At 40.1% G+C, this 25,088-nt stretch overlaps 1 protein-coding gene across 2 annotated transcripts in view; it reads right to left on the bottom strand.

Moving 5' to 3' along the window:
• Positions 1-25,088, bottom strand: part of gabbr1b (gamma-aminobutyric acid (GABA) B receptor, 1b) — a 130,032-nt gene that overhangs the window by 11,776 nt on the left and 93,168 nt on the right. The window contains exons 15-20 of one of the 2 annotated variants that reach the window (XM_079878040.1): positions 20,653-20,730; positions 16,904-17,054; positions 15,737-15,869; positions 14,608-14,724; positions 3,559-3,669; positions 3,334-3,427 (exon numbers count right to left, since the gene is read on the bottom strand). In XM_079878040.1, the coding sequence (XP_079734166.1) occupies positions 3,334-3,427; positions 3,559-3,669; positions 14,608-14,724; positions 15,737-15,869; positions 16,904-17,054; positions 20,653-20,730 (684 nt within the window). The remainder of the gene's footprint in view (positions 1-3,333; positions 3,428-3,558; positions 3,670-14,607; positions 14,725-15,736; positions 15,870-16,903; positions 17,055-20,652; positions 20,731-25,088) is intronic. The other variant, XM_079878041.1, reaches the window with a different exon arrangement.

Below are 25,088 nucleotides of genomic sequence, written 5' to 3'. Positions count from 1 at the left end.
CAGTCACAGGTGCTGCCTGCTCTCATGACTTTTGCCTGGATCTAGCCATTCATCCTTCACATTCACAACACACTATACAATGAGAAAAAAAAATTGGTGTAGGATTTACTTTTAAGCAATTTTCACTCCCAAAATTGCTAGTAAATTTCACAAATGATTACAAAGAAACGGCAAGTAACATATTGAATTAAAATGAAAATTTAAAGAAGAAAAATTGAAATTGTGTTTTCTTGTAAATAGTACTCCAATAATCTTTGTTTTATCTACAACTTTGATCTCAATGAGAACTTTGCTATATACAGTACTGTGCAAAAGTCTTAGGCATGTTAATATCCCCACCCCAAAAATGTCCCCAAAAATGGTTTTAAGTCAGTTATTTATATCTTTTGCTGTAGTGTGTCAGTAGGAACTATCAGTTTACATTTCCAAACATTCTTTTTGCCATTAATTGTAATAATCCAGTGAGATTTCTGTATGCACAAGGAATCTGACAACAGCCGGTATGATCTGATCTCACCATCATCGAGTCCGTCTGTGATTACATGAAGAAACAGAAAAAACTGAGACAGACTAAATCCAGAAGAACTGCGGGAAGGTCTCCAAGATGCTTGAAGAAACCTTTTTTTGTTTTTGTTTGGTTCTGTGCAAATCAGTTATTTTTCTCATCCAGATGTTGTGAAAGGAAGCTGCCTTCCATGCATCTTTGAACCAAATGCCCCATGAAGTCAACCTACTAATGGTTTACTTGGAGAAACTGTAATGGCAGATTTGTATCATACAAGTTTTTGTATGACAGGCCTGTTTATTTTTACTGGGCAGCTGTTCTCATTTCTCAAGGACTCTGTCTGAAGAACACACTGAAAGCTCATTTTAATGACCGTAACTGGAAGAGCAAGGCCGCTCCAATTTGTCTCATAAAGGTAGCAATTAATTTGTTTAATTACTTAACACTTACAAGAAGGAAACACCTGAGGAGAGAGGCTGAAGGTCAAAACCATCGGGGTTCCTTCATTTAATCACTTTCACACAGACACAGGCTCATGGGCTTTATTTCAGACAGCGACTATTTTTTTGAGCCCAACACCATGATGAGATGTCATGATGAACAAGAGAAGAGAGACATTGTGGCCACTGTTAACGTCCCTTATTTGCATGCACTGTCCGCATTTTAATATCCGATTCATTATAGGAATTATGCAAATCAGGTAATGACGCAAATATGGCCTAAAAACAACGCTGACCACAATTTGCACGCTGTAATTCTTCATCTTATGGGTCGGTTCTGAGTGGAGGAACTGTGTCAAAAATAAGTACACTTTAGCATAATTTAAAAAAAATGACTTATTATGGAAATCTAAAATATACTTTGTCATTTCTATTAAAACTTGTATATCATGAATTACATTTTTAATTACACATTTTTAATGATGATGTTACAGTTTAGCACATTGCACTAACTTGTATATAATATTGAATAACACAAAACAGTTAAAATTGTAATCAAGTACTTGCTTTAGTCAACAATAAGTGTACTTTAATTTTGAAAAAGATTGATTTTATATGTAGTTTAAAATAAAACGTTTACCCCTGGTTTCACAGACAGGGCTTAAGACTAGTCCTAGACCAAAATGTAAGTCTGAGCTGTTTCCACTGAAATAAACTTGCACTGACTGATCTTAAAAATATATCAGTGCCTTTTTAGTTTTAAGATGCACATCGGTAATGTTTTTTTCTAAGCATGTTTATAAAAATTACTTAAATGTCCTAATTGATCTATAGTCTAATCCTGGCTTAGTCTAAGCCCTGTCTGTGAAAACGGGCCTTAATTTGACATTATTACAAAGTATACTTAAGTGTTAAGAAACAGCCATGTATTCATATTTTACTATCTGAAAGTAAAGCTTTTGTTTTTAAAATATACTTATTTACTTAAAAATATAGGCTACCTTGAAATATTTAAAGTACACTACAAGTGCACATTCAGTACAATTAAACACTTCTCTTTTTTATAAGGGAATCTTCATACTTTACTGAAAATACACTGCATCAGTCCTCCAGTGTAATCAAGACACTTCAATTGGCACATAAAGGGCCCTATTTTAACGATCTGAAACGCAAGTATCAAGCACGAAACGCAAGTAACTTTGTTGGCGGGTCTTGGGCGCTGTTGCTATTATACCGGCGGGATAAATGACTCTTGCGCCCGACGCAAATCTAAAATGGGTTGGTCTGAAGTAGCTTCATTATTCATAGGTGTGGTTTGGGCGTAACGTGAAATAAACCAATCAGAGCGTCATCTCACATTCCCTTTAAAAGCAAGCGCGCTTGTTCCATGGCGGATTCCTATTATAACGGCGGATTTGCCAGGCGCGCGCCAGGATCGGTTCACAGCCGAGGAGACTGTCGTTCTCGTCAGGGACGTTGGGGATGGAGAAACACACCCAAATTAACTTCGGTTAAACAGGCGTATGATAATTTGGGTAAATGTGTAAGCTAGATGTATGCTTTTATAATAAACTGTCTATCTATTTATCTATCTATCTATCTAATCTATCTATCTATTGTAATAATGTATGATTTGCAAAAATGAAAACTGCTGCTTCTGTGTAGATGGGAGAATCAAAGTGTATGCGCGTTGTGCACACTCTACATTGATTATGGCCAAGCATGTGCCCTTAAAATAGCATATGAATAACATGCGCAACGCGCCACTGACTTTAAATTAGTTTTTTTCGGTCAGTGGCGGAATTGTCTTCTAAACCTGCAAAATAGCATCAGGGAACGTTTGCGCCGGAACACGTCTCCTCTTTGCGCTGAACCGCCCCGGGGAGCGCAAGTGTATTTCTTTGTTAACCGACGTGCGTCTGTGGAGGGAAAAGTCTGCTGTACGCGGGTGCAAAATAGGAATGATACATGCGTCGCGTCGGTGTACAAAGTCAATTGCGCTGGGTGCAAGATAGGGCCCAAAGTGTGCTTGACTACACTGCACATCTGGAGATACTGTATGCTAGTTATAACATCATTTAATCATCATTTGATGAATATCTGTCAGTATTATCACTAGAAAATGTACACAAACATCATTCTTTCCACAACAATGACTTCATTTAAATATGCCTGCTGCAGTCCTAAATCAGCACAGAGAGTTCTGGTTTAAACTGGATTACGGGTGGTCGGTGAATAAAACACAGGTTTTTTGCATTTAAATACTGCACTGTAAAGTCAGGGAATATATTAACTGATAAAATGTAACCCTTGCATTTTACAAAAAAATCAAATCAGAATTGGGTGCAGTGTGAAAAGATTCAGAGTCAACCCCAGAACGATTCTTACCAAGCCATGTGTTCATCTTCTCTGAACTGCAGTGCTGCAGAAGAGGCTCAATCAACTGATCCACGTCCCCTTTAGGTGCTTCTTTAGTGAACTTCTGCTCGGAGAGAAAGAGAAACGGTTAATTCAAGATTTTGTTCATATGCACCTTGTGGCAAAACACAATAACTCCAACTGTGTCATGTTCGGTAAAAACACAGTCCATGATAGGACGGAGGGCTGCCTTACCTCCACTGTGATGTGCAAGGGGTCCACAATCTGCCAAATCATAAGGGACAGGATGTCGATAACCAGCAGGACCCCCACGGTGGCATAGAGCTTCCAGGGCTCCAGGTGCTGCTGGGATATAAAAACACCACAAATCAACTTTCCATCCAGACCAGTGAAGGAAACAAACTTCTGTGGTGATTCATGACATCATAAGGAGCGTAAGTGCAGAGAGCTTGAAGGGAAAACAATGGCCCATTATCAGGATGCCAATTCAATCTGCCACACGGTGGCTGCTCTTTATGGTTTAAGTAAGGAAAGTGTCTTTAATGGATTTCAACAAAATCAATACTCGTTCTTTTTTTGTAGCGAGGATGGTGTTTGTGAGCAATTAAACATAAAAAGCATTTATTTAAAGAGCAACATAAAAAGCATATGTTCTCTGTGACTCGTATTGTTTATCCTCACTTTTGAGAGCTCATAAACCTCAAACACACCTTCACAACGGCGAGGATGAAAGAACTTGCACATAGCCAGACAACTGATTCAAGGAATTTTCTGGGTTCAAAACAAGTTAAGCTCTATATATGGCCTGCTACTGATTGCAAGAGAACTTTGACTCATGTCTCTGTTTGTAAAAATGAACAGGAATGTACTTTTTTTAGTACAATTTTTATTTTGTGATGTCCCATGTCCCATAAAAATGTCCCATAAAATTTTTATGGGACATTCCAGTGCTTATATTAAGCTCTAAAGATGCCTTGATCATCTTTTAAGTGGTGGAACTTCTTTTCTACGTGGATGAACTTCTGGTTTTGCATTGATGTAATTTGTGGGTGTATTTTTCTCTTTGTGAACAGATCCTTTCTGGCGTCCTTACACATATCATTTGAAAGTTACAGGGTTTACTGCTTGGACATTTTTTATTATGAGCAACATGGTCATAACAGAAATTGAAATACTGAATATAATTTTGCACAGACAAGATTAGTTATCAATCACATAGTCAGTTTCTAACACACTACTGTTCAAATGTTTGGGGTCGGTAAGATTTTTTAAATGTTTTTGAAAGAAGACTCTTAAGCTCACCAAGGATGCACTGATTTGACAAAAAATACAGTAAAACAATTTTAAATAACTGTTTTCTATTTTAATATATTTTATATGTACTGTAAATGTAATTTGTTCCTGTGATGACATTACTGGATTACTCTAGTCTTCAGTGTCATTCTAATATGCTTATTTGCTGCTCAAGAAACATTTCTTGATTATCATCAGCATTGAAAACAGTTGTGCTGTTTAATATTTTTGTGGAAACTGTTTTTTTAACCATTTTATTACCTTTTTTCAGTATTCTTTGATGAATAGAAAGTTAAAAAGAACAGCATTTATTTGAAATATAAATGTTTTGTAACATTATAAATATCTTTACTCTTACTTTTGATCAATTTAATGTGTCCTTGCTGAATAAAAGTATTAATTTATTTAAAAAAAAAAAAAAAAAACTTTTAGTCTTGTGGTTATACTCATACAAACTGAGGGACAAGTCTAAATTATTTTCTGTTTTGTTTTTGTCATTTTTCTACAATAAAACATATCATCATACAAGTTCACGAGTATCTCTTTGCTAAAAATAGTATCTTTGTCCCAAATCTTCATTTCCATGTTATGGTTTTTAATAAATGCTGAAACTATTCTTGATTCCAACATTTCCCTTTTGTATCCCTGACAATGACTTTGAAGAATCCACTTCAAACAAACTTACTGATGCTCGGTTTGTGTTTGTTTTTAACTGTAAAAAAAAAAATCTCAATAGTGACGCACCAGTCAAAGAAGCACATTTGAAAATGACAAAGCCGTCAATTCAATGCCCCACTGCACATCATAGATCTTTTCTCAATTTTTGAATCCTTTTTGTAGAAGCAGAGAGAGAAAGACAGAGAGACAGAGAGAGAGAGAGAGAGAGAGAGAGAGAGAGAGAGAGAGAGAGAGAGAGAGAGAGAGAGAGAGAGAGAGAGAAAGAGAGAGCGAGAGAGCTCTCCACAGGGAACATGACAAGCTCCTCTCCACCACTAGATGAATGCTCATGAATTCTCAATAATAGGCATTATGTACTTATCCTGAACCCTTTATCTCCTTTGACTCTACTTTTAGTTATAATGGTTACTTTAGGCTGTGAAAAATATAATTTTTGTAGGGTACGTTTACTCAACAACAATGCACTAAAAAACAGAAAAGTGTACAGACAACAACATTGTCAAAACAATCCTCGTTCACACGGATCTGCGAAAACAACTAAAAACTTTGTATTATGCTGCCAGGCCAGTAGTTGGCGATCTCACTTTGTAAAGAAACACTAAGCGCCTATAGACTGAACACGTAATACGCATTCGCATGACGTCACCATTTTCACAAATTCGCGTTTTTGTAGTTTACACGGAGACAATAATGGTTTCATTTAAAATACTTGCACTTTGAATCCCGTTTTTTAAAAGTTTGCGTTTTCAGGCCCCCAAAACGCTGTTGTTGTGTAAATGAACGGCCAAAACACATCAGAAAGTTTTCCTAATTTTTTATTTTCAAAAAATAACACTATCAGTATATATAGTGATCTACATATAGATATCAATAACACTACTAATAACAAAAACAGGGCTATAAATATACTGGGACACACTGGCCATGGGTCCCAATGTCCATACTATCCATCCTAAATAGTATGCAAGATTAAAATAAGTGTGTCCCAAAGCATAGTATGTTGAAAAGAGTATGTCAAAAGTCCCAGGATAGTCTACTATTTCTGATAGATTTTCGAAGTGTGGATCCGTGCTCACTACAATGGCTAATATTGCCCACAACCCATTGCGCAATGGAGGATAAAAATATTTATCTAATGTTATCCATGTTATATTTCATCTGCAATAACAATGTGGACTTTTATAAAGATCTGTTTAGCCATTTACTTTTAAATGCATCATTATGCATTAATATAAGGAGAGTGCTCCGCATGAAAGACCTGCGACTGCTGATCAAAGTGCTACTGCATTTCTCACCGATACGGTAGAAAATGAAATGTGGAGGATTTTAACTGTGACAAGATGATTGACAGGCCAGTTCACAGTGTCAGGATGCGACAGAGAGCAACCGTTAAAGATGCAATTGTATGATGTGATAGTATGTCCCAGAGCTTGTGTACTCTTTTGCTACACACTCAAAAGTATGTACTTTTTCTTCACAAAAACAGTACATACTTTTAGGGCGTAGTATAAGTAGGCGAATTGGGACGCAGCATGGGACTAACCAAGTTAATTAACAAGACACAGGTGGAACACATGAGGGCAAATCATAAACCGAGGAAACAGAAGAGCATGAACAAATAAAACACTGGAAACTGAACTGAGAACAGTGCAAAACTAACTCAAAGTCCAACTGAAGCAAAACACAAACACAGATCAGACTTAACAGATGCACTACCATTTAAAGGTTTGGGGTTGGTAAGATTTTTATATTTTTGAAAGTCTCTCCCCAAGGCTGCATTTATAGGAGCTTTCGCACTGGAGGAACCTTTTTCATAGTTCCTAGAAATATTGGCGGAAGTACACGGATTTTGGCGTGTTCGCACCGCAGGAACTAGGAACGATTTTAGTTCTAGGAACTCCCTTTGGAGGAACTAATTTAGCTCCTTCAGAGTAGGGTGTAAACCAGCACTATAGGAACTATCTGCAACGTTAGTGTACGCTGATTGGCCGAATGCACGCGAAACACCAGCACCCACCATTTTTAAATAGGCTGTGTAAACAGGTTATAGCCTATATATTTACTCCAGAAACTTACTCTACGAACATGGAAAACAGTAGCCGCGTTTCCATTACCCTTCAAATTGCGCAAACTGAAATTGCGAATTGAAAATACGCCCAATGGAAACACGTCAATTTTGCAAAAACTCCCATTTATCGCAAAAAAGTTTTTACGCTCGCATGAGGTGGTTTTTCAGGCAATTCGAAAAAGGAATATTTCGCAAAACTGCAATGGAAACAGTTTTTGCATTTACAGTCACCTGACTTAGAAGGCGCGGTGTGTTTGGACAGAATACGAGACAGAGTTCTTTATTAAATTCATAAAAGACAAAAGAATAACAGAAATACTGGATTCTAAACCTCAGAGAAATGCCACAATCAAGACCTTGGAGCAGAAATGAGTGAGAAAAACCCAGAAACACCTCATATGTGCCGCTCACAGTATAAGGGTCTTTCCTTGCCATTAATGCTTGGATAACACGCCTACGTTTCCTACCATTAATAATAATAATGTCTAGTGCGGTACGTGGCTGTGATATATATAAACCTACCAACGTCCATTGCCATGATTTTTGGAATGACTTATCGCGAGAGGAAAAAATGACGTTTTAGTTGCATAACATCGGTTAATGGAAACGCCGTCATTTCGCAATAGTTTTTTAACGATATTTAGAAAAAAATGCAAAAGTTTTGCGCAAATCTGTAATGGAAACGCACCTAGTGATAGATGGGCCTCTTAACCTTTACGCTAACGAAAAAATCCAACGCAACTTTGAGGGGATCAAGCGAAACATGATTATGTATTTCTGCTCAGCTAGCAACACTGAACATCAACCACATGGCATACGCTAATAACTTTTCATTATTGTCTACATTCTATGTATAACAGTTCTATATAATAACATATTAGACAGGACTGTTAAGACATATCGTAAACTAATGAGACTAACGGAGACTGTGAGTGCTGTGAGCTCAGGCTCTGGCGTTCTCAGCGCCCTCAAAATAAAGGTCCGCCGTGCCTTCAAAATAAAAGTCACAACAACAAGCGAAGCTTACGTCACTTCAGAGTTCCTACTGGCGGTGCGAATGCAACCAGGAAAACGTTCCTAGGGGAACCATTAGTTCTCAGGGAACCACCCTGGTGGCTAGATCCTAGAACTAAGTTCTTACAACTACCTGGTGCGAAAGCCCCTTATTTGATCAAAAATACAGTAAAAACAACATTTACTAATACATTTTAAAATGAAAAGTTGTATCTGGTAACATTACATTAATGGACTCTGTGAACTAACATGAACAATAAACAATTGTATATTCATTAACTAAGATGGATAAATGCTGCAAAAATATAACGCTTATTGTTAGTTTATGTTAGATAATACAGTAACTAACAAATGAGACCTTGTTGTGTTACCAAAAAAATCCAACATACTGATTGAAAGTGATCTTGCGCAGCGTGAGAGAATCTGTGGTGATGGAGTGACTGCTGGTTCATGGGGCTGTAAGGAGAGCTCATCGAGATGGGCTCTATGATAAATGTGCTGTTTAAGGATGCTCAAGGACAACAGGGGACCTATCTCTATGAGATCAGGCACAGAGAAACAGTGGCCAAGCCAGAGAGGCAGTGGAAGTGAGATGGAGATCCAAAGATAATAACAGAAAGAGGAACAAGATATATAATTTATAAAAGATAATAATTCCACTATGATATATTGATCATTCCAGCAGTGTACTGGAAGACCTTTACACGACAAGTCAGCAGAGTAAATTCTTATGAGGCTTTAAAAGACCAGATAGTTTGTCCAGATAGTAATTCATTTCATTTCAAGTTTAGCTTGAGTTATTTTAATATAAGTTAACTTAAAATGTTGCCTTGGCAACTAGCCAACTGAATTTTTTTTAATATATATATATATATATATATATATATATATATTATTTCAGTTACTGTTTATTTCAAGTTACAAAAATAATTTAAGGTTTTAGTTTTAATAACTATAATTGTAACGTATTGTCCACTGAAGGCAAGTCGAGTTGAAGTGAACGCAAGTGCAGTTATATTCAACAATAGTGACAGAGTAAACAGAATAAAATGATGACTTGACTTGAACTTAAAGCCCGGGACACACCAAGTCAATGTCAAAGAACTAGCGGAGATGAAAGCTCACTGTGTTGTCACCTCGCATCGGCTGCGACTCTGCCAAAAAGAACAAGCCAGAAGGACTAAATGCGACCGTCAACTAGCACATGCGTTCTCCACCTGTGTGTAAAAAAATAACGGTCTATATCAATAGACATATCAATAGTCTATATTTGCCATTCAAAAAGGGTAACCGAAACTAGGACTGCAGATATACCACCATGAACAAAGCAGCACCAACCTACCATTTTGAATATAAATCTTGCCGATCACTTTCTTCATTCCATTCGGCTTGTTATTATAAAAATATTTTGAGCATTTGAATGCTCAGGTAAGATGTACAATTATAACAGCCTTCTGTCTGTACTGTCTTGACTGCTTTGAACACTTTCATCACTTTCGATTTTATTCTTGTGTACTGACTCGTTTGCTAAGCTGAACAGCCAATCAAAGTTCTCTCTTTCACCAATGGCCTGACAGCAATTCAACATGCTGAATCGGCCCAAAAAACCCAGACGGCACGTGACTAGAGCGAACGGTGAACAAAAAAAAACTAAAAAAAACTAAGCCAACAGACACTCAAAAACATCCCGACATTGCCTGATGGCCGATTTGGTGTGTCCCGGCCTTAACATGACTTAACTAGAACAGACTTGGACATGAGCTATAAACAGAAACTCACCAACAACAGGTTATTTTAAACAAATCTAGACCCGAGACAATGGAAACATGAGGGCTAAATGCACAAGCACTAACGACATAAGACACACCTGAAAGCAATGAACACAATAAACTAATCAAAACATGACACACAAGACAAATGAACCATATGACAAGATCGCATGAGGAACAGGGAAATCACATGACATAGTCCATGAAGTTCCTGGTTATGACAATAACAGAATACAAGACATGAAAACCTAAACGTAGTTCAAAACTCAAAACCAAACATGACAATAAAAACGTCTAGGTTAATAATGTGAAGGAGGGAACAGAGATGTTTACGTTAGTGATTGACGAATTGGGATCTAGCCTGAGAGCCCATTCACCTTCGAGTGGTAACAAGCCAATGCACACTGGCGAGTGAAATTTGCATTGCAAGTCACTCCTCCGCTTTCGGGTAAACAAGGCAGCGTGTGAATACTCACATTACGTTTTTTTTTGCTTAGGAGCCGAGACGGGGTGCCGGCTGCCAGCGGAGGTACAGGAGTTGTGGTGACAGGCATTAAAGTCTCCGTTCCCTCCTTCAGGGAACGGGGGTTACATTAGTAACCAAGATATTCCCTATCAGTCAGTCACATTCGACGTTAACGTTAGTGACCGACGAATTGGAATCTCTATGGAAGACGCCACAACTGCTGCCCCTTTCCAGTACCCTGAGCAAGCCAGCTGGTCACCCCGCAGCTGTTTGGAACGGAAGTAGGACAGGACTGTGCACAAAGAATGTCAATCACTGATGTTCCATTCACCCTGAACAGTGAAACTATTGGATAACACTGGGAAAGCATGCCTTTTCCAACTGGAAAGGAATGCTACGGAGACCACACCCTGCCCATGGGGAGGTAACATGTGGAGTTATACATCTGGACTGACCGACAGGGCAGTGCAACATGTGGAAGATCTCTGTGGTAGATCCCATCTTGTTCAGGGGTGGAGTCAATACCGTTCTAGAGATGGCAGAGTGGACTCTACCAAGGGAAAGACATGACTTCGCCAACAGGGGAGCCATACTGTGGAAGAATACACATATGGGGATCACCTAAAGAGAGAAATCCCAACATAGGGGCATCTAGTCTTGTACAGGGGCCGACCAACCGGGCATACACACCAGTACTAGACCTGGCGTTAGATGCCTCCACAGCATCTGACTGCCGAGGATGCTGGAGGAACTCCACCAGGGTTCACCAGCAGGGGAACTCACCTGAGGAGCAAAATAAGCACTCGTATCACATCCTCAGAGGGGAATGGCGCAGCAAGTGAGACACCGAGCCATTCCTCCTGCATATCATCTGTTTGTAGAAAATACATGGAAAGACACCGGCTCCACTTGGAGATTGCAAAATCTTGCAAATGTGTTAGGTGTCGCCCAGCCCGCAGCTCTGCATATGTCTGCCAGAGAGGCTCCCAGGAGGAAGCAACACTCTGTGTTAAGTGAGCTGTCACTCCCAAGGGGGCACGGCTCGTCTTGGGAATGGTATGGTAAGTCGATGGCATCCACTATCCAGTGGGCCATCCTCTGTTTGGAGACAGCCTTTCCCTTCTGCTGTCCTCCATAGCAGACAAAGCGCTGTGTGTGGTCCACGTACAAACTCAATGTGCAACCAAGACACAGAAACGCAAGGGCTGGGTCTGCCTCCTCCGGAGGCAGTGCTTGCAAGTTTACCACCTGGTCCCTGAAAGGAGTGGTGGGAACTATGGGCATTTATCCAGGCCGGGGTCTCAGGATGACGTGAGAGTCAGCTGGCATGAATTCAAGGCACACTTCTTCGACCGAAAATTCCTGCAGGTCCCCCACCCTCTTAATGGATGTGAGCACGGTCAGGAGCACTGTCTTAAAAGACAGGATTTTAATCTCTACTGACTGCAAGGGTTCAAAGCGTGCTCCCTGTAAGGCCATCAGGACCAAGGAGAGGCCCCAAGACAGGATGAGGCATGGCAGAGGAGAATCCAACCTCCTGGCGCCTCTAAGGAACCTAATGATCAAGTCGTATTTCCAGAAGGACTTGTCTCTGAGGTCACGAACAAGTCTACCTGAGTGAACCCGAAGCATTCCCAATTCAGCTGGACTGCCTGGGGGTGGAGTCGCCACTCCTCCCTGGTAGTATGCTGTCATGAGAGCTCATCGGCCGCACAATTGAGCTTGCACGGGATGTAGATGGCACAAAGCGACCTGAGTCTCTTGTGACTCCACAGGAGGAGATGGCGGGCGAGTTGCGACATACAACGGAAGCGTAGACCACCCTTGTGGTTGATGTATGAAACTCTCAATGTGTTGTCCAGACCAGCAATGTGGTCCAGACCAGCAACTCTCAATGTGGTCCGTCCAGACCAGCACATGCCTGCCCCGCAGCGACGGCAGAAACTGGCGCAGGGCAAGGTGTACTGCCAGCAACTTGAGGCAATTGATATGCCACTGCAGGTGGGGTCCTGTCCAAGAGCCAGAGGCTGTGTGCCCATTGCATTTAACACCCCAGCCCATGCTGGAAGCCTCTGTTGAGACAACATGCCTGGACACTTGTACTAGGGGAACGCCTGCCTGTAGAAAAGCAAGGTCCGACCATGGGCTGAAAGTCCCACGACAAACCGGAGTGATTTCCACTGTGTGTGTGCCACGGTGCCATGCCAATCTCGGGACCCGGTCCTGAAGCCAGCGCTGAAGCGGTCTCATATGAAGAAATCCGAGCGGCTTGACAGTGGCTGCGGATGCCATATGCCCCAGGAGCCTCTGAAATCATTTCAGTGGAACAGCTGTCCTGCTCCTGAACGAATTCAAGGGCTCTTTGAGGCGCACTGTCATGTCGACCAGGTCCAACTCCATTCCGAGAAAAGAGATTCTCTGCACAGGGGATAGTTTGCTCTTTTCCCAGATGACCCGAAGCCCCAAACGGCTGAGATGCGTGAGCACCAAGTCCCTGTGTTCGCATAACTGAATTTGCGACTAGGCCAGTATGAGCCAGTCATCGAGATAGTTGAGAATGTGAATGCCCGCCTCCTTCAATGGAGTGAGGGCGGCCTCCTTTATCTTCGTAAAGATACAGGGTGACAAGGAAAGGCCGAAGGGGAGGACCTTGTACTGGTATGCCCGTCCCTCGAACGCAAAGCGTAGAAACGGTCTGTGTTGCAGCTCCTGCATCAACCCTGGGTCAGAACTACCCTTGTGCAGCTCTTTTAGTGCCTTGGCCTGGTATACCTGCAGGACGGCCATGGCGTGCAGGGCAGAGGCGGCCTGTCCAGCGGCGCTGTAAGCCTTGGCCGAGAACTTACCTTTGACCACTCCGCCATCGAGACTAGGGCTTCTGGCTGAAAAAGGTGCCTTCCACGAATTCATGACCTCCTCATGTACTACCGGGAAGAAAGGCACTGGAGCAGGAGGCTGCTGTTCAGCATGCCCCGTCCCGAGAAACCAATTGTCCAGCCACGATCTTTCGGGACACAGTAGAGGGTTCCATCGATCCCAATGCTCGTGGTGGCCCAGGAAATCATGGCAGTCAGCTCAGGGTCGGACTCGAACAACACTACTCTCCCTGAAGGGGGTAACGCAGCCGAGCCTTCATCCCTAGAGGACACTAGCCCTCCCTCCGATGCAGCAATCGACATCCGGTCCTCCGCAGGAGCCCTGAATGAGACGCTGGGACCTCCGTTAGAAGGCCTAGCAACCCCAGCAGGAAGCTCCACAGCCTCCAATGGATAGGATGAGTGGGGAGGCCACGGTGACTCAACGGGCAAACAAACCCCCACTGTAATCCTCAGATCACCCTGTGTATTAACCGAAGTGGCCCTATGCGCATCAAAGCCAGATTGGGAAATAGCAGAGGGGACTCCACCTGTTTCCAGGTATCTTAGTCTTGATCTAAACATTGCGATGGTTATCTTTCCACAGTGGGTGCATGACTCATCAACGAATGCCACCTCAGCGTGCTTACAGCCCAGACACGTGAGGTAGAGATCGTGGCTGACACACAGGTGGAATGATTTTAAAAAGACGTTAAGTCACACCTGTGTTGACTTTTTTAGGGAAACTGCTCTTTAAATGTTGAAGCACCCAAGGGAACAGCCGCTGCACCAGACTGTGCACTCTCAGCAACCACAACCTCCGCTGGAACGCGCCATCACACCAACACCGGAACAGGAACAGACTCTCATTCTGATACTCTCTCAAGCAATGATTGAAGAGCAGAGTGAAAACCAGATCCACTCGGCTCCGAAGCAAAAAAAATTAATGTGAGTATTCGCACGCTGCCTTATAACCCGGAAGCGGGGGAGCGGCTTGCGGTGCAAATCTCACTCACCAATGTACATTGGCTTGTTACCATTCGAAGGTTATTGGGCTCTCAGGCGAGATCCCAATTCGTCAGTCACTGACCTTAACATCGAACGTGACTGACTGATAGGGAACCTTGGTTTTGTACTCACCTTTCTCTTGTCTTTCTTCTCATCCTTCTTTGTGAACACAGTGTGAACCCACCAGATCTTCGTGAACATACTTCCATAGGCCAAACTGAAGCCAAGTCCAAGCAGCCACAAACGGAACTAGAAAAACAACAACAATAATAATAATAATTAGAAAACAGCAATTTAGCCAATATTTCAGCTTTTAATTTTAAAAGACAGTGTATATTATGGATATAAGGATGCACCAATATTAAAATTCTGGCCAGTATCGATAAGCTTATCATTATTCTAATGTTATGGTAGATAAATAATTGATAAATGACTTATATTAAAATGATAAACTATTTTATCAAAATACATTAAAAGAAAGGGAATTTAAATGAATTAATGAATTTAAGCATCACAACATTATAATGTACAACATGAACAATTCATGTTGAGGTTTGCTAAACATTGTATTTAACAATGTTATTAAAATAGTAATGTTTCTAATGATTAACTTTAAATGAGTGTTATATGATGGCAAATGTAAATTTAAATGTAAAAATAGTAGAAATGAGCAAGCACAAAAAATATCCAATAAAAAAAACTAATATCTAATATCTATAATAGCTGATAACTGTTTTTGTTCTGATATATAAAGAGTATCCTTAAATGTAAACACACTGTAACTTTTTAGATTTCAAACTTCCTCCCCTGTCCAAAAATGCATTTATTAAAATTAAGCTGCAAAAACAAATCGTTCTGATCTTAGGCTTTGCTAAGACGCTGTTACTGAAGGAAGGGGTAGTGCAAACTAAATTGGACCAGACAGCAAGCCTGGAACCAATAAGTAAATGTAAGCTAAGAGGGCATATATAAAGATGTCTGAAAGCAAGGAGGCAAAACAAGTGTGTTTAATACTTAAGGGTCTGAGAGTGTGTGAAAAATGGTTGTGAAAAAACTAAATAATTCATATTTTTTGATACAAGAAACCCCGACTAACATTATCAGTGGGCCTCAGGACAAAAAAATAAAATGAAGAAAAAAAAATGTATACACCTCCTTATAGCCCTTCTGAAGAAAAGTGTCTGAGGAGGTTTTAAAAACTCAATTACTACTACTACAAATAATGACAAAACAGCATTACCCAGATTGCCTGAGTGCTTACCTGACAGACCACAGGAAACTGGGAGTTCCGTACATGCAGTCCATCAATTCCCAGAGGAAAAACAGCAGCCAGAGCCATCATACAGCCGACTGCCGTCATGTTATTCAGGTAAGGCTGGGAGTTTTGAATGTACCTTCAACATATGGACATACATATTACTGAATCTGCAAAATTCAGAAGTTTGCAAAGACATGCATGTCCAAACAATAGGTTCATACATGGAACAGATATTTCCAAAGACACAAGTAGTGTGGTAGTGCCATCACTCTAAGAAAAAAAAGGTTCAATGGGGTTCTATATGGAACCCTAGGATTATTGACTCAATTTAAAAAAACTCTTTATACCAAAAAGGTTCTATAATAAGGAGACGTGTCTTAAATGATTGCATAATGCTTTCATGTTTAACAGGTGATTAATGATTAAGTATGTTTACGAGCTGTTTAATTCATAAAATGTAATCAAAACAAATAATGAATTAAAACACAATTAATTCATTAAATCTAAATCCATAAAATTATCTCATGATGAGAATCCCTAAAAGGTTTGGTGTGGTACGGATCGGATACCATACATAGAAGATACTGATATATATAGTCTAAAATTGATATATTTTTATTTAATAATATTCTAAATTAATATTTTATATAATATGGTGTTCCAAGATACTTCAAATAATATCATGGTACTTTTTGGTAATTTTTGCTAGTGTAGTGAACTCGCATTCAGCTAATTTAGTTAGTCTCTCACAGTGGGATAGGACTTACTCTCCTGTGTCTTATCATCACACAAAGAAACATGCAGATTCACTGACGCACTCACACATTTATCCACATGAATGACAAGATTTGTAAGTGTTCAGGGTATTAGCTTAAGCTGTCTGCTGAGAAAATCTAGTTGAAAGTTTCAATGTCAACAAGATAAAAAGAAACACACACACACACACACACACATTAGTCCAAATATATCTGTGCAATGCTATTGCTATTCGTAATGCATCAGAATGTTTGAACCCGGTGTGTCTCAACACACACAGAATGCATAAATGTGTGAATGTGACCCATGATACTTGTATGCATGTAGCATGTTGTCCTCTGCATTGAACTCAAACGTGGTTATGCAATATAAATGCACACACACCTGCAAGCAAGAGCATACAGCTAAACATACCTGACATTGCTGTTGTAAATGTTAAAGGTGAGACAAACGATTCCCATTAATATGCCCAAGCCAGCGAAAACAGAAACTGAGACGAAGAGTTTTTGTGACAAATATCTGAACTTCTGAATCACCACAGTCTGATCAGCAGGTGGGCCAGAACCTGGAGAGAAAAATTTGGCTTTTTAGTAGACTATTATTTTATATTATACTAAAATAACTTTCATGAATAAAATGTAAAAAACGTTAGAGGTTGTTGCTATTTAGTCTTTCTAAATAAGTTTTTTTTTGCCCTTATTAAACAGATCCAGTAGAGAAAGAACAAGAAGTTATTGGGGAATGAGTGAGAGGGGATTGGAGCACGATGCAGGTCAGACTCAAACCTCCATTTCCCACATGAGCACAATGAATGTAAATAGTGTGTGTGTGTGTGTGCAAACATATTATATTACACAAACTTTTATGTTAGATGCGACAAATTGCGATTAATCAATTTGAAAGCACTAAAATGAATTAATACTATGCTTAAAAAAATATTTATCGAGTTGTAAATAAAACAAAGATTACTGGAGTAGATTTTAAAAGAAAATGTAAGACTTTCGACTTCAAAATGTAATTTTTCTAAACTTACTAGTAATTTCTAAATGAAAATTGTTTGAAAGTTAAAAAAACAAACAAAAGTATATAAATAATACTATAAAGTAATGTAATAATCATATATATTTAATAATGCAACAATTGAGCAAGAGAGGAAAGCAGCTCTGAACTGTTGTTCTCTGAGCCAGTTATGAGTCACTTTACCTCCCTCTCGGTCTCTTTCTCTCTCTATCTCATGATAAACTGACTGAATTGAAGTCTGCAGAGAGAGCGATAGCTATCGAATTTCACCTCACTGCCATTTGACTAAAGCTTCTCCCCCTCTGGTCTCTGTGAAGCGATACCATCACAGACGGTTTCACTGCCTCCAGATGGGTAATCGGCTGGCCATTTGGCAACAACAAAGGACAACAGGGTGCATTTGTGGTCAGCTTCCTTCAATGGGTGGGCTGCACACAAGAGGTATAGCGTCACATTCTTTTGCGAGTGACAAATTGGCTGGGGACAATATAGCTTGTTACATCTATCTCTAGATCTGATGGTTTTTTAGCAAGCCCAGGTCCTCAAGCTCGACAGGACTCATATTGCCCATGCGGCCCCACTGGAACCCCTCGCCAGAGCATCTGATAAGCGCAGCGGCTGTCAGTCTTAATTAGAGGTTCACGTAAGGCCATCTCCCTCGTGGATCTCGCTGATATTGATTAAAGGAGAGTGGGAGATCCTACTGAACACGACCGCTCGGGGCAGAAGATGGCCAACTGATGGATTCTGGGATGCTGGGAAACAGCGTGGAGCACCACTGATGCTGGAACAATCTTAAGAGATACTGTAGACCCCAAGATGTGATATGGCACGACACATGAGTTTAAGTGGTTTGTGGAAATAGAAAGTGGTTGCTATGGTGTTTCAGGTCAGAATGTTAACGTTGCAGTGTTGCTATGGTGTTAAAATTAACTTGCGATCTGTGTGGAGCTGCCTTGTGGAGCTGAGCGAACGCATTTACTGGCAGCTCATTGTTTTGATTGGTTAACACAATTCATAGATATTACCAGTCAGTTGGGTGTCGATTGTACATGAAAAGGGTTTGGCAACTCATTTACAGCCATAAAGAGGCATATTTCTGGTAAAACTCAGAAATTGTAATTGATTAGATTGCAAAAGATGGTTTGAGGCTGAAAAACAAAAGGACTTGGTGAAAAGGGAAGTCATATTAGAAGAGGTGCAAGATTATAAAAATGACCATTTTTTACATGCACTGATAAATCTTGTAAAATAAGACCAGGAATTAAGTTGGTAAAAATTTGATTTTTGAAGATGTCTCTAAAGCAATTTAGGTCAACAATGAATGTGTGTGTGTGTGCGTGACGAATATAAATGGTTGTAAATGTGCGAGTACGTATGTATTCAGCGGACTAGAGAGCTCATGCTGTTTAATACCTCTCCCTGTCCTTGATGGTGGAATCGGGACAGTATGTTGCCATGGCAACCAATATCCATAATGGTTGCTACAGCGATGAGAGAACAAGGCGCAGATGCAGTGGTTGTCAGGGGCGACCGGGGAGAGCGAGAGAGAACGAGAGGGGCCAGTAAAGTGGATGGATAACAGCAAGAAACAATTGAACATAAAGATTCAAACCGATCCCATTCAGCCAGGAGATGAAGGGATGCAACCTTCACTTTGCAGAGGGTACAGACGAGACGTGTAGACAGAGAGCGAGAAAATCGCAAGTGATCGGTCAACACGTGGCATCCAATCTGGAGCAAAGTCACCCTCTCCTTCAAGAGGCCTTTATTTCAGCACATCGCAGCACTGATTATTTTTAGGTCTATACCACTGCCGTCTCCCTGGAATACGCTGTCCGTGAGTGCCAGTGACCATGACGGCAAGGTTAAAAGTTGGGTGGCAATTGTGCGTACATTTCCAGATGGTACCGCACCGCCTCAAGGGTCATCTGTCGCCATTTAGCAAACCTTTCTAACTTCGATGATCTTGCATTCCTGTTCGCCTCGTCACGATCAAAGGGGCAGGATGACCTTTCAACTCACCGGCAGACTCGCAGCATCTCCCAGTCTGGCACAGTCAAGGGTTGCTGTTAAAGTGATGACCTCTAAAGAGATCTATCATCGACAACTAATGCAGAAGTTAAAGGTGACAGACTGTGCGAGCCACCTGGGGTGTACGACAATGGTGTGGGCACTATTCCCAGTTGCAAGCTGGGTAAATAAATGAAAAACAGGTTCCATCACAAGGCCCCCGATACGTCTTGTGAAAATGGCAATTAGCGCATTTCGCAATGCCTACGTGCTTCAGTTGCCATGGTGCTCGCTGCTTCAGTGAGTTTTAATAAGCTAATAAGCAAGTTCAAAACCGAGTAAGCCCAAGAGAGCACATCTAGGGAAATGTCTAGGCATAGAAATGGTCACATAATGAGCACGGTGATGTGGCATCATGCCCCCAATATTATAAACCAACAAACCCAGGCTGCTATCACAAAGCTGAAGAATCAACATCTCTGTTCGGAGCCCACGAGGGTTTAAATAACAGGCAAAGACAATCAGCTGAGGCACACGGTGTCGCCCGTGCTGATTGGACGATTTGTACTCGTCCAGTCAAGGTTAGCATGTGCTGGAAGGCAGCTGGGGAACAGCCTGGGCTGCGTCTGATTTGTGTTGTTTTCAGCTGTCAGTTGGCATCTTCTCAGTGCACCGTCAGCAACACTGAGCGTGAACTGGTCATCAAATACAATTAAAAAGATTAAATGAAACCATCACTCATTCTAAATTGCACGCAATTTTTATCAGTGCGCTTGCTCAATTTATGATTGGAATTAACTCCTGGCGGTTTTCTAATGGCATTCATTTGTCTTTTTTTGGTAGAGCCGTGCAGAGCTTCCGCAGCGCGGCTGCCCTCACGGACAGAATGCTGAACAGAATTTGACTGACTGATTGATTAATGCCCTGTAGCAGTCTGTCGTCCGCGGTTCTCGTCGTTTTGGGGGCGGGGCCTAGAATGTGCGGCTGTGACACTGGGAGAGATGTAGAGGAATGGTGAGAGTAATAATGTGAGTGATTTTGTGAAAGGTTGTTTAAAACAGAGAAGAGTGCTTCAGACAATGATAAACAAGAGCATACATGGGAGATGAGAGAGACAAATGTGTACTCACCTATCCACCTGTCATTCCCATACCAAGAGAGATTGCCTTTGGTCATATCATAGTATCCAATCTTTTTGTAGCTTCCTCCTGCAAAAAGAAAGGGAGAGAGGGCAATTGAGAAACAGTTTAAAGTCAACATCAGATGGCATTCGTAAAGCATTTTTCCTCTATAATGTGACATGTTTTTGAAACAAGATATTTAAGGAGAGAAAATGTTATTGACTTGATTTTATGCATTGTGAATTTTTATGCAAATGAGCAGAGATGCGAAGTGGTGACTACCAGTGGGAGTGCAGGTTGACCCCGTTAACATGCACTTAAGAAAACGGTTTATTTCAGTTTTCGAAAAACATCATGTAAATATGCAAAAACATTTTACTTGTCGCTTAGTATACCTCAAAAAATATATTTTTAATATTCTCTGATCATCCAACCACAAGAGTTCAATAATTGTAATCCATATTAATCGAGCGGTTTATTCCCAGTCTTCTGAAGAGACACAATCATGAACAGATTTAATTTAGCCTTTTATTCGTGTAAAGAGCACATGAAATATGGTAAAAAGAAGTTTGTGCAATGAGGTTTGGTTCATGAGTTATACAAGCATGTTTGAGCTTCTTTTTACCATATCTGATGTGCTCTATGCATGTGTGCTGATTCATTTTTATATCTAAATAAAGACTAAATTAAATCTGTTCATCATACAACGCAATCATGTCTTTGCAGAAGACTTGGGTTCATATGGATTACTTTTACATGCTCTTTATGCATTTTTTGAAGCTTGAAAAATTGTATTGCGTATTGTATTGTAGATTTTCAATGGATGAACAAAAAAATGATGAGATAATATAAAAAATACCTTCATTTGTGTTCCGAAGATGAACAAAAGTCTTATGGGTTTGGAACAACATGAGGATGAGTAAATGAAAATTAAACATTCATCATGACCATGCTGTCAGTGTAAATGTGGCTTCACTGTTCTCTTCATTTTGAGTCAATCTTCTGGATCTGTGTTTGAGTCAGGTGTCAAGAACTTCTTCGACCAGTGGAGCAAATCAGACTACATTGGTCATGCCGAATTTTTGTTGTTGCATGAAGACCCAAAAGTACAACTCAAAAGAAAGCTGTCTATTTTTATATTTATTTATTGCTTCTCTTTAATTACTTTAAGTTCAAAGTGTAAATTCACAGCTGAGCTAAAATATTATTTCCTTGGCAACAACACTGTAGCTGTCACATTCACGTTAGTTTGTTAGACTTGTTATGTTTTGTCATCACCTGCCTACATCACTCATTTGTTGTCATGGACACTAATCATGGTCAGCTGTGCACTCATCAGTCACCATCATTAACACCTGTATATATGTCCAGTTCTGTTTCAGTTCAGTGTCCGGTATTGTCTATGTTCAGGGTGTGTTGCTATCCATTTGCTTTCCTGTTAGAGCTTTAGAGAATAAACATTTTGAATTGAATCATATACGTCTTCCTCATCTGTCTGCCAGCAACCACCTGTGACAGTAGCGCTCGCCATCGTTTACACCAGTGAAAAATGTAGATGTTCAGAAACCGATAAAGGAACAGTACAATAGGAAAATCCTTTTTTTTTTTTCTTAAATGAGGATCTGAAAAGGAATTTATGGAAGCTTGTTTCCGCCACAGAATAAAACATTTTGAAAGATAATTGCAACTTTTTATCTCACAAATGTGAGTTTACATCTCGCAATTCTGACTTTATTTCTCAGAATTGCGAGATATAAAGTCAGAATTGCGTGAAATAAAGTCGCAATTGCGTGTTATAAAGTCAGAATTACGAGATATAAAGTCAGAATTGCGTGTTTTTTTCTCGCAATTGCGACTTTATATCACGCAATCCTGACTTTATAACACGCAATTGCGAGTTTATATCTCGCAATTCTGACATCTTTTCTCAGAATTGTGAGATATAAACTCACAATTGTGAGATATAAAGTCCAATTCTATGGAAAAAAAAGACGTACTTTTTTTTTTTTTTTTTTTACCACAGAATAGTTTATAGCCTATCTCACAATTCTGACTTTATAACACGCAATTGCGACTTTATATCGTGCAATTCTGACTTTATATCTCCCAATTGCGACTTTATTTCTCAGAATTGCGACTTTATATCTCGCAATTGCGACTTTATTTCTCAGAATTGCGACTTTATATCTCGCAATTGCGACTTTATATCTCAGAATTGCGACTTTATTTCTCACAATTCTGACTTCATATCTCGCAATTCTGAGAAAAAAAGTCACAATTCTGACTTGATATATCACAATTGTGAGAAAAAAAGTCAGAATTGTGAGATAAAAAGTCGCAATTATAATTATTTATTTATTATTCAGTGGCGGAAACAAGCTTCCATAGGAATTTGTTCTGAGGAGGCTGAGGGTCAAACTCTGTAGAGCATGCCAACATATTCAAAACTTGTTGTTCATATTCAAATCATAATCAAAACTTAAATATATACGCTTCTTTAATCGATTGTCATTTACTATTTTTGCTGAAACCTTTAATACATTAAAATCACCAAGCATTAAATTAACTATTTAATTGTGTTAACTATATTGGGAAGATTTTATAAAAGCTAGGTTGACTACAATAGCCTAAAATAGTTCTTTAGCTGTTGATTAACATTAAATGGTCTACACTGGTGAATTAAAACAAAAAAGGAAGCCATTCAGATGTGTAAAATGTAATATATTTTGAAACATTCGCAAAAAGACCAGGAATATGTAATACAAAAGTAAACGGAAAAATTTGATTTCACATTGGCTTTAAGAAATCAGATAAAATGAAAGTCTGAGAGGGAGGAACAAAGGAAAGAGAAATGTCACTACATGTTGCTGTAAATCAATACTGTGAGGCTGAATCAGATTTTGGGCAGGCCTTTAGAGACCAAACAACACTTGGATTAGACAAAGAGACTGAAAACAGATCTATCATCAATCCTTATTTTCCAGCAGGCGTATCAGCTGAGCTTTAAATGAGAATGCACAACAGGGTTGCTCTCCCCTAAAATCAGCTTTATAGAGAGCGCTGTAATTGCATACCACCGTATCAGCAGTGCTTGAGTGAGAACCGTAAGACAGAGGAATTTATCTTCTATTACGTTCTCTCCCTCTTGCAACATTTCTCCATTTTCTTTCATGCACGCCCTTCCTCTCCTTCTCAAACGCACACTGGCAGGCAACAGAGATCTGCGCAGGGCTATGCAGCTCTGGGCCTTCATCCCCCAAACACAACGAGAAATTAGCTTAAGTGAGAACTATTATAATTATCAGGTGATCATTAAGCGTAATTACTCCAGGCAGCTTGGGCTTCCCCCTTGGGAGACTTGAAAAAGAGGGAAAGAAGACAGAAGAAGAAAGAAAGGCTCTGGAAGCGCTTTACGATACAGGCATGAGAATGAACGCCTAAAAGACTAATTTCCACAGTTTATAGTATCCTCTTAGCTTGCTTTTGTGTCTGCCTGTAGATCTTCCAGCTGTTTCATTTTGAAACCAATTTTAAAGGACTCAACATTCTCAACACTAATAAAAGTAAAGTGAAGTGACGTGACGTGACGTGACGCTTTGCCTACAGCGTAGAGGCTCCAGCGTAGAGGCTCTGGCGTAGGTCCGACGCAGAAGTATAAATCAGCCTTTGGGCCACAACTGCCCCATAAGCCTGATGCTAAACTCATGATAAAGGCAACAAGCTCCTTTTTAATGGTGGGTCCAACAAAACCACATTTAGTGGTGCTTGTAAGGGCAAACTTCACCATTACCATTGCATAATTTAAACATCTAGGAAACTAAAGCAACAACAGAACAACAACCTGGCAACAACCTGAACATGAAGGTAGCTTTCACATTGGCTTGGCAATGTCTTAGCAACTGCCTAGCAACACCAATTCATGCATGGGCAAGCATAATTCATATTTTGGTGGGCTTTTTTATTTGGGACAGTATATCACCTAGCAATGCCCTAGCAATCACCTTGCAGCAACATAACAATGCCCTGACAACCACCCACATCAACCTACAATTTTGGAGGTGGCTTTTGATGGGTAAGCACAACTCACATTTTGGTGGGGTTTTTTAATTATTATTTTGGCAGAAAATAACCACCTAGAAATGTCCAAGCAACGCCTTAGCAAAAGCACAACAATGCTCAAGCAACTTCCTACAGTAATCTAGCACTGTGGAGGTAGCATTTGGGTAAGCATCACTCACAATTATGGTGGACTCTTTTGACTTGGACCAGTAAACAACAACCTAGCAACAATTTAGAAACATCACAACAACGCCCTTGCAACCCCCTTTTTCATGGGCAAGCTTCAGTCACATTTTGGTGAGATTTTTTTATTTGGTCCAGGACGTAACAACCTAGAAACTAGGGGTGGTCGATATCTCGATATTTACGATATATCGAGATATTTT

The sequence above is a fragment of the Squalius cephalus genome, assembly GCF_949319135.1.
Source record: "Squalius cephalus genome assembly, chromosome: 8".
Lineage (NCBI taxonomy): Eukaryota > Metazoa > Chordata > Actinopteri > Cypriniformes > Leuciscidae > Squalius > Squalius cephalus.
This window is presented reverse-complemented; position numbering and strand designations above follow the sequence as displayed.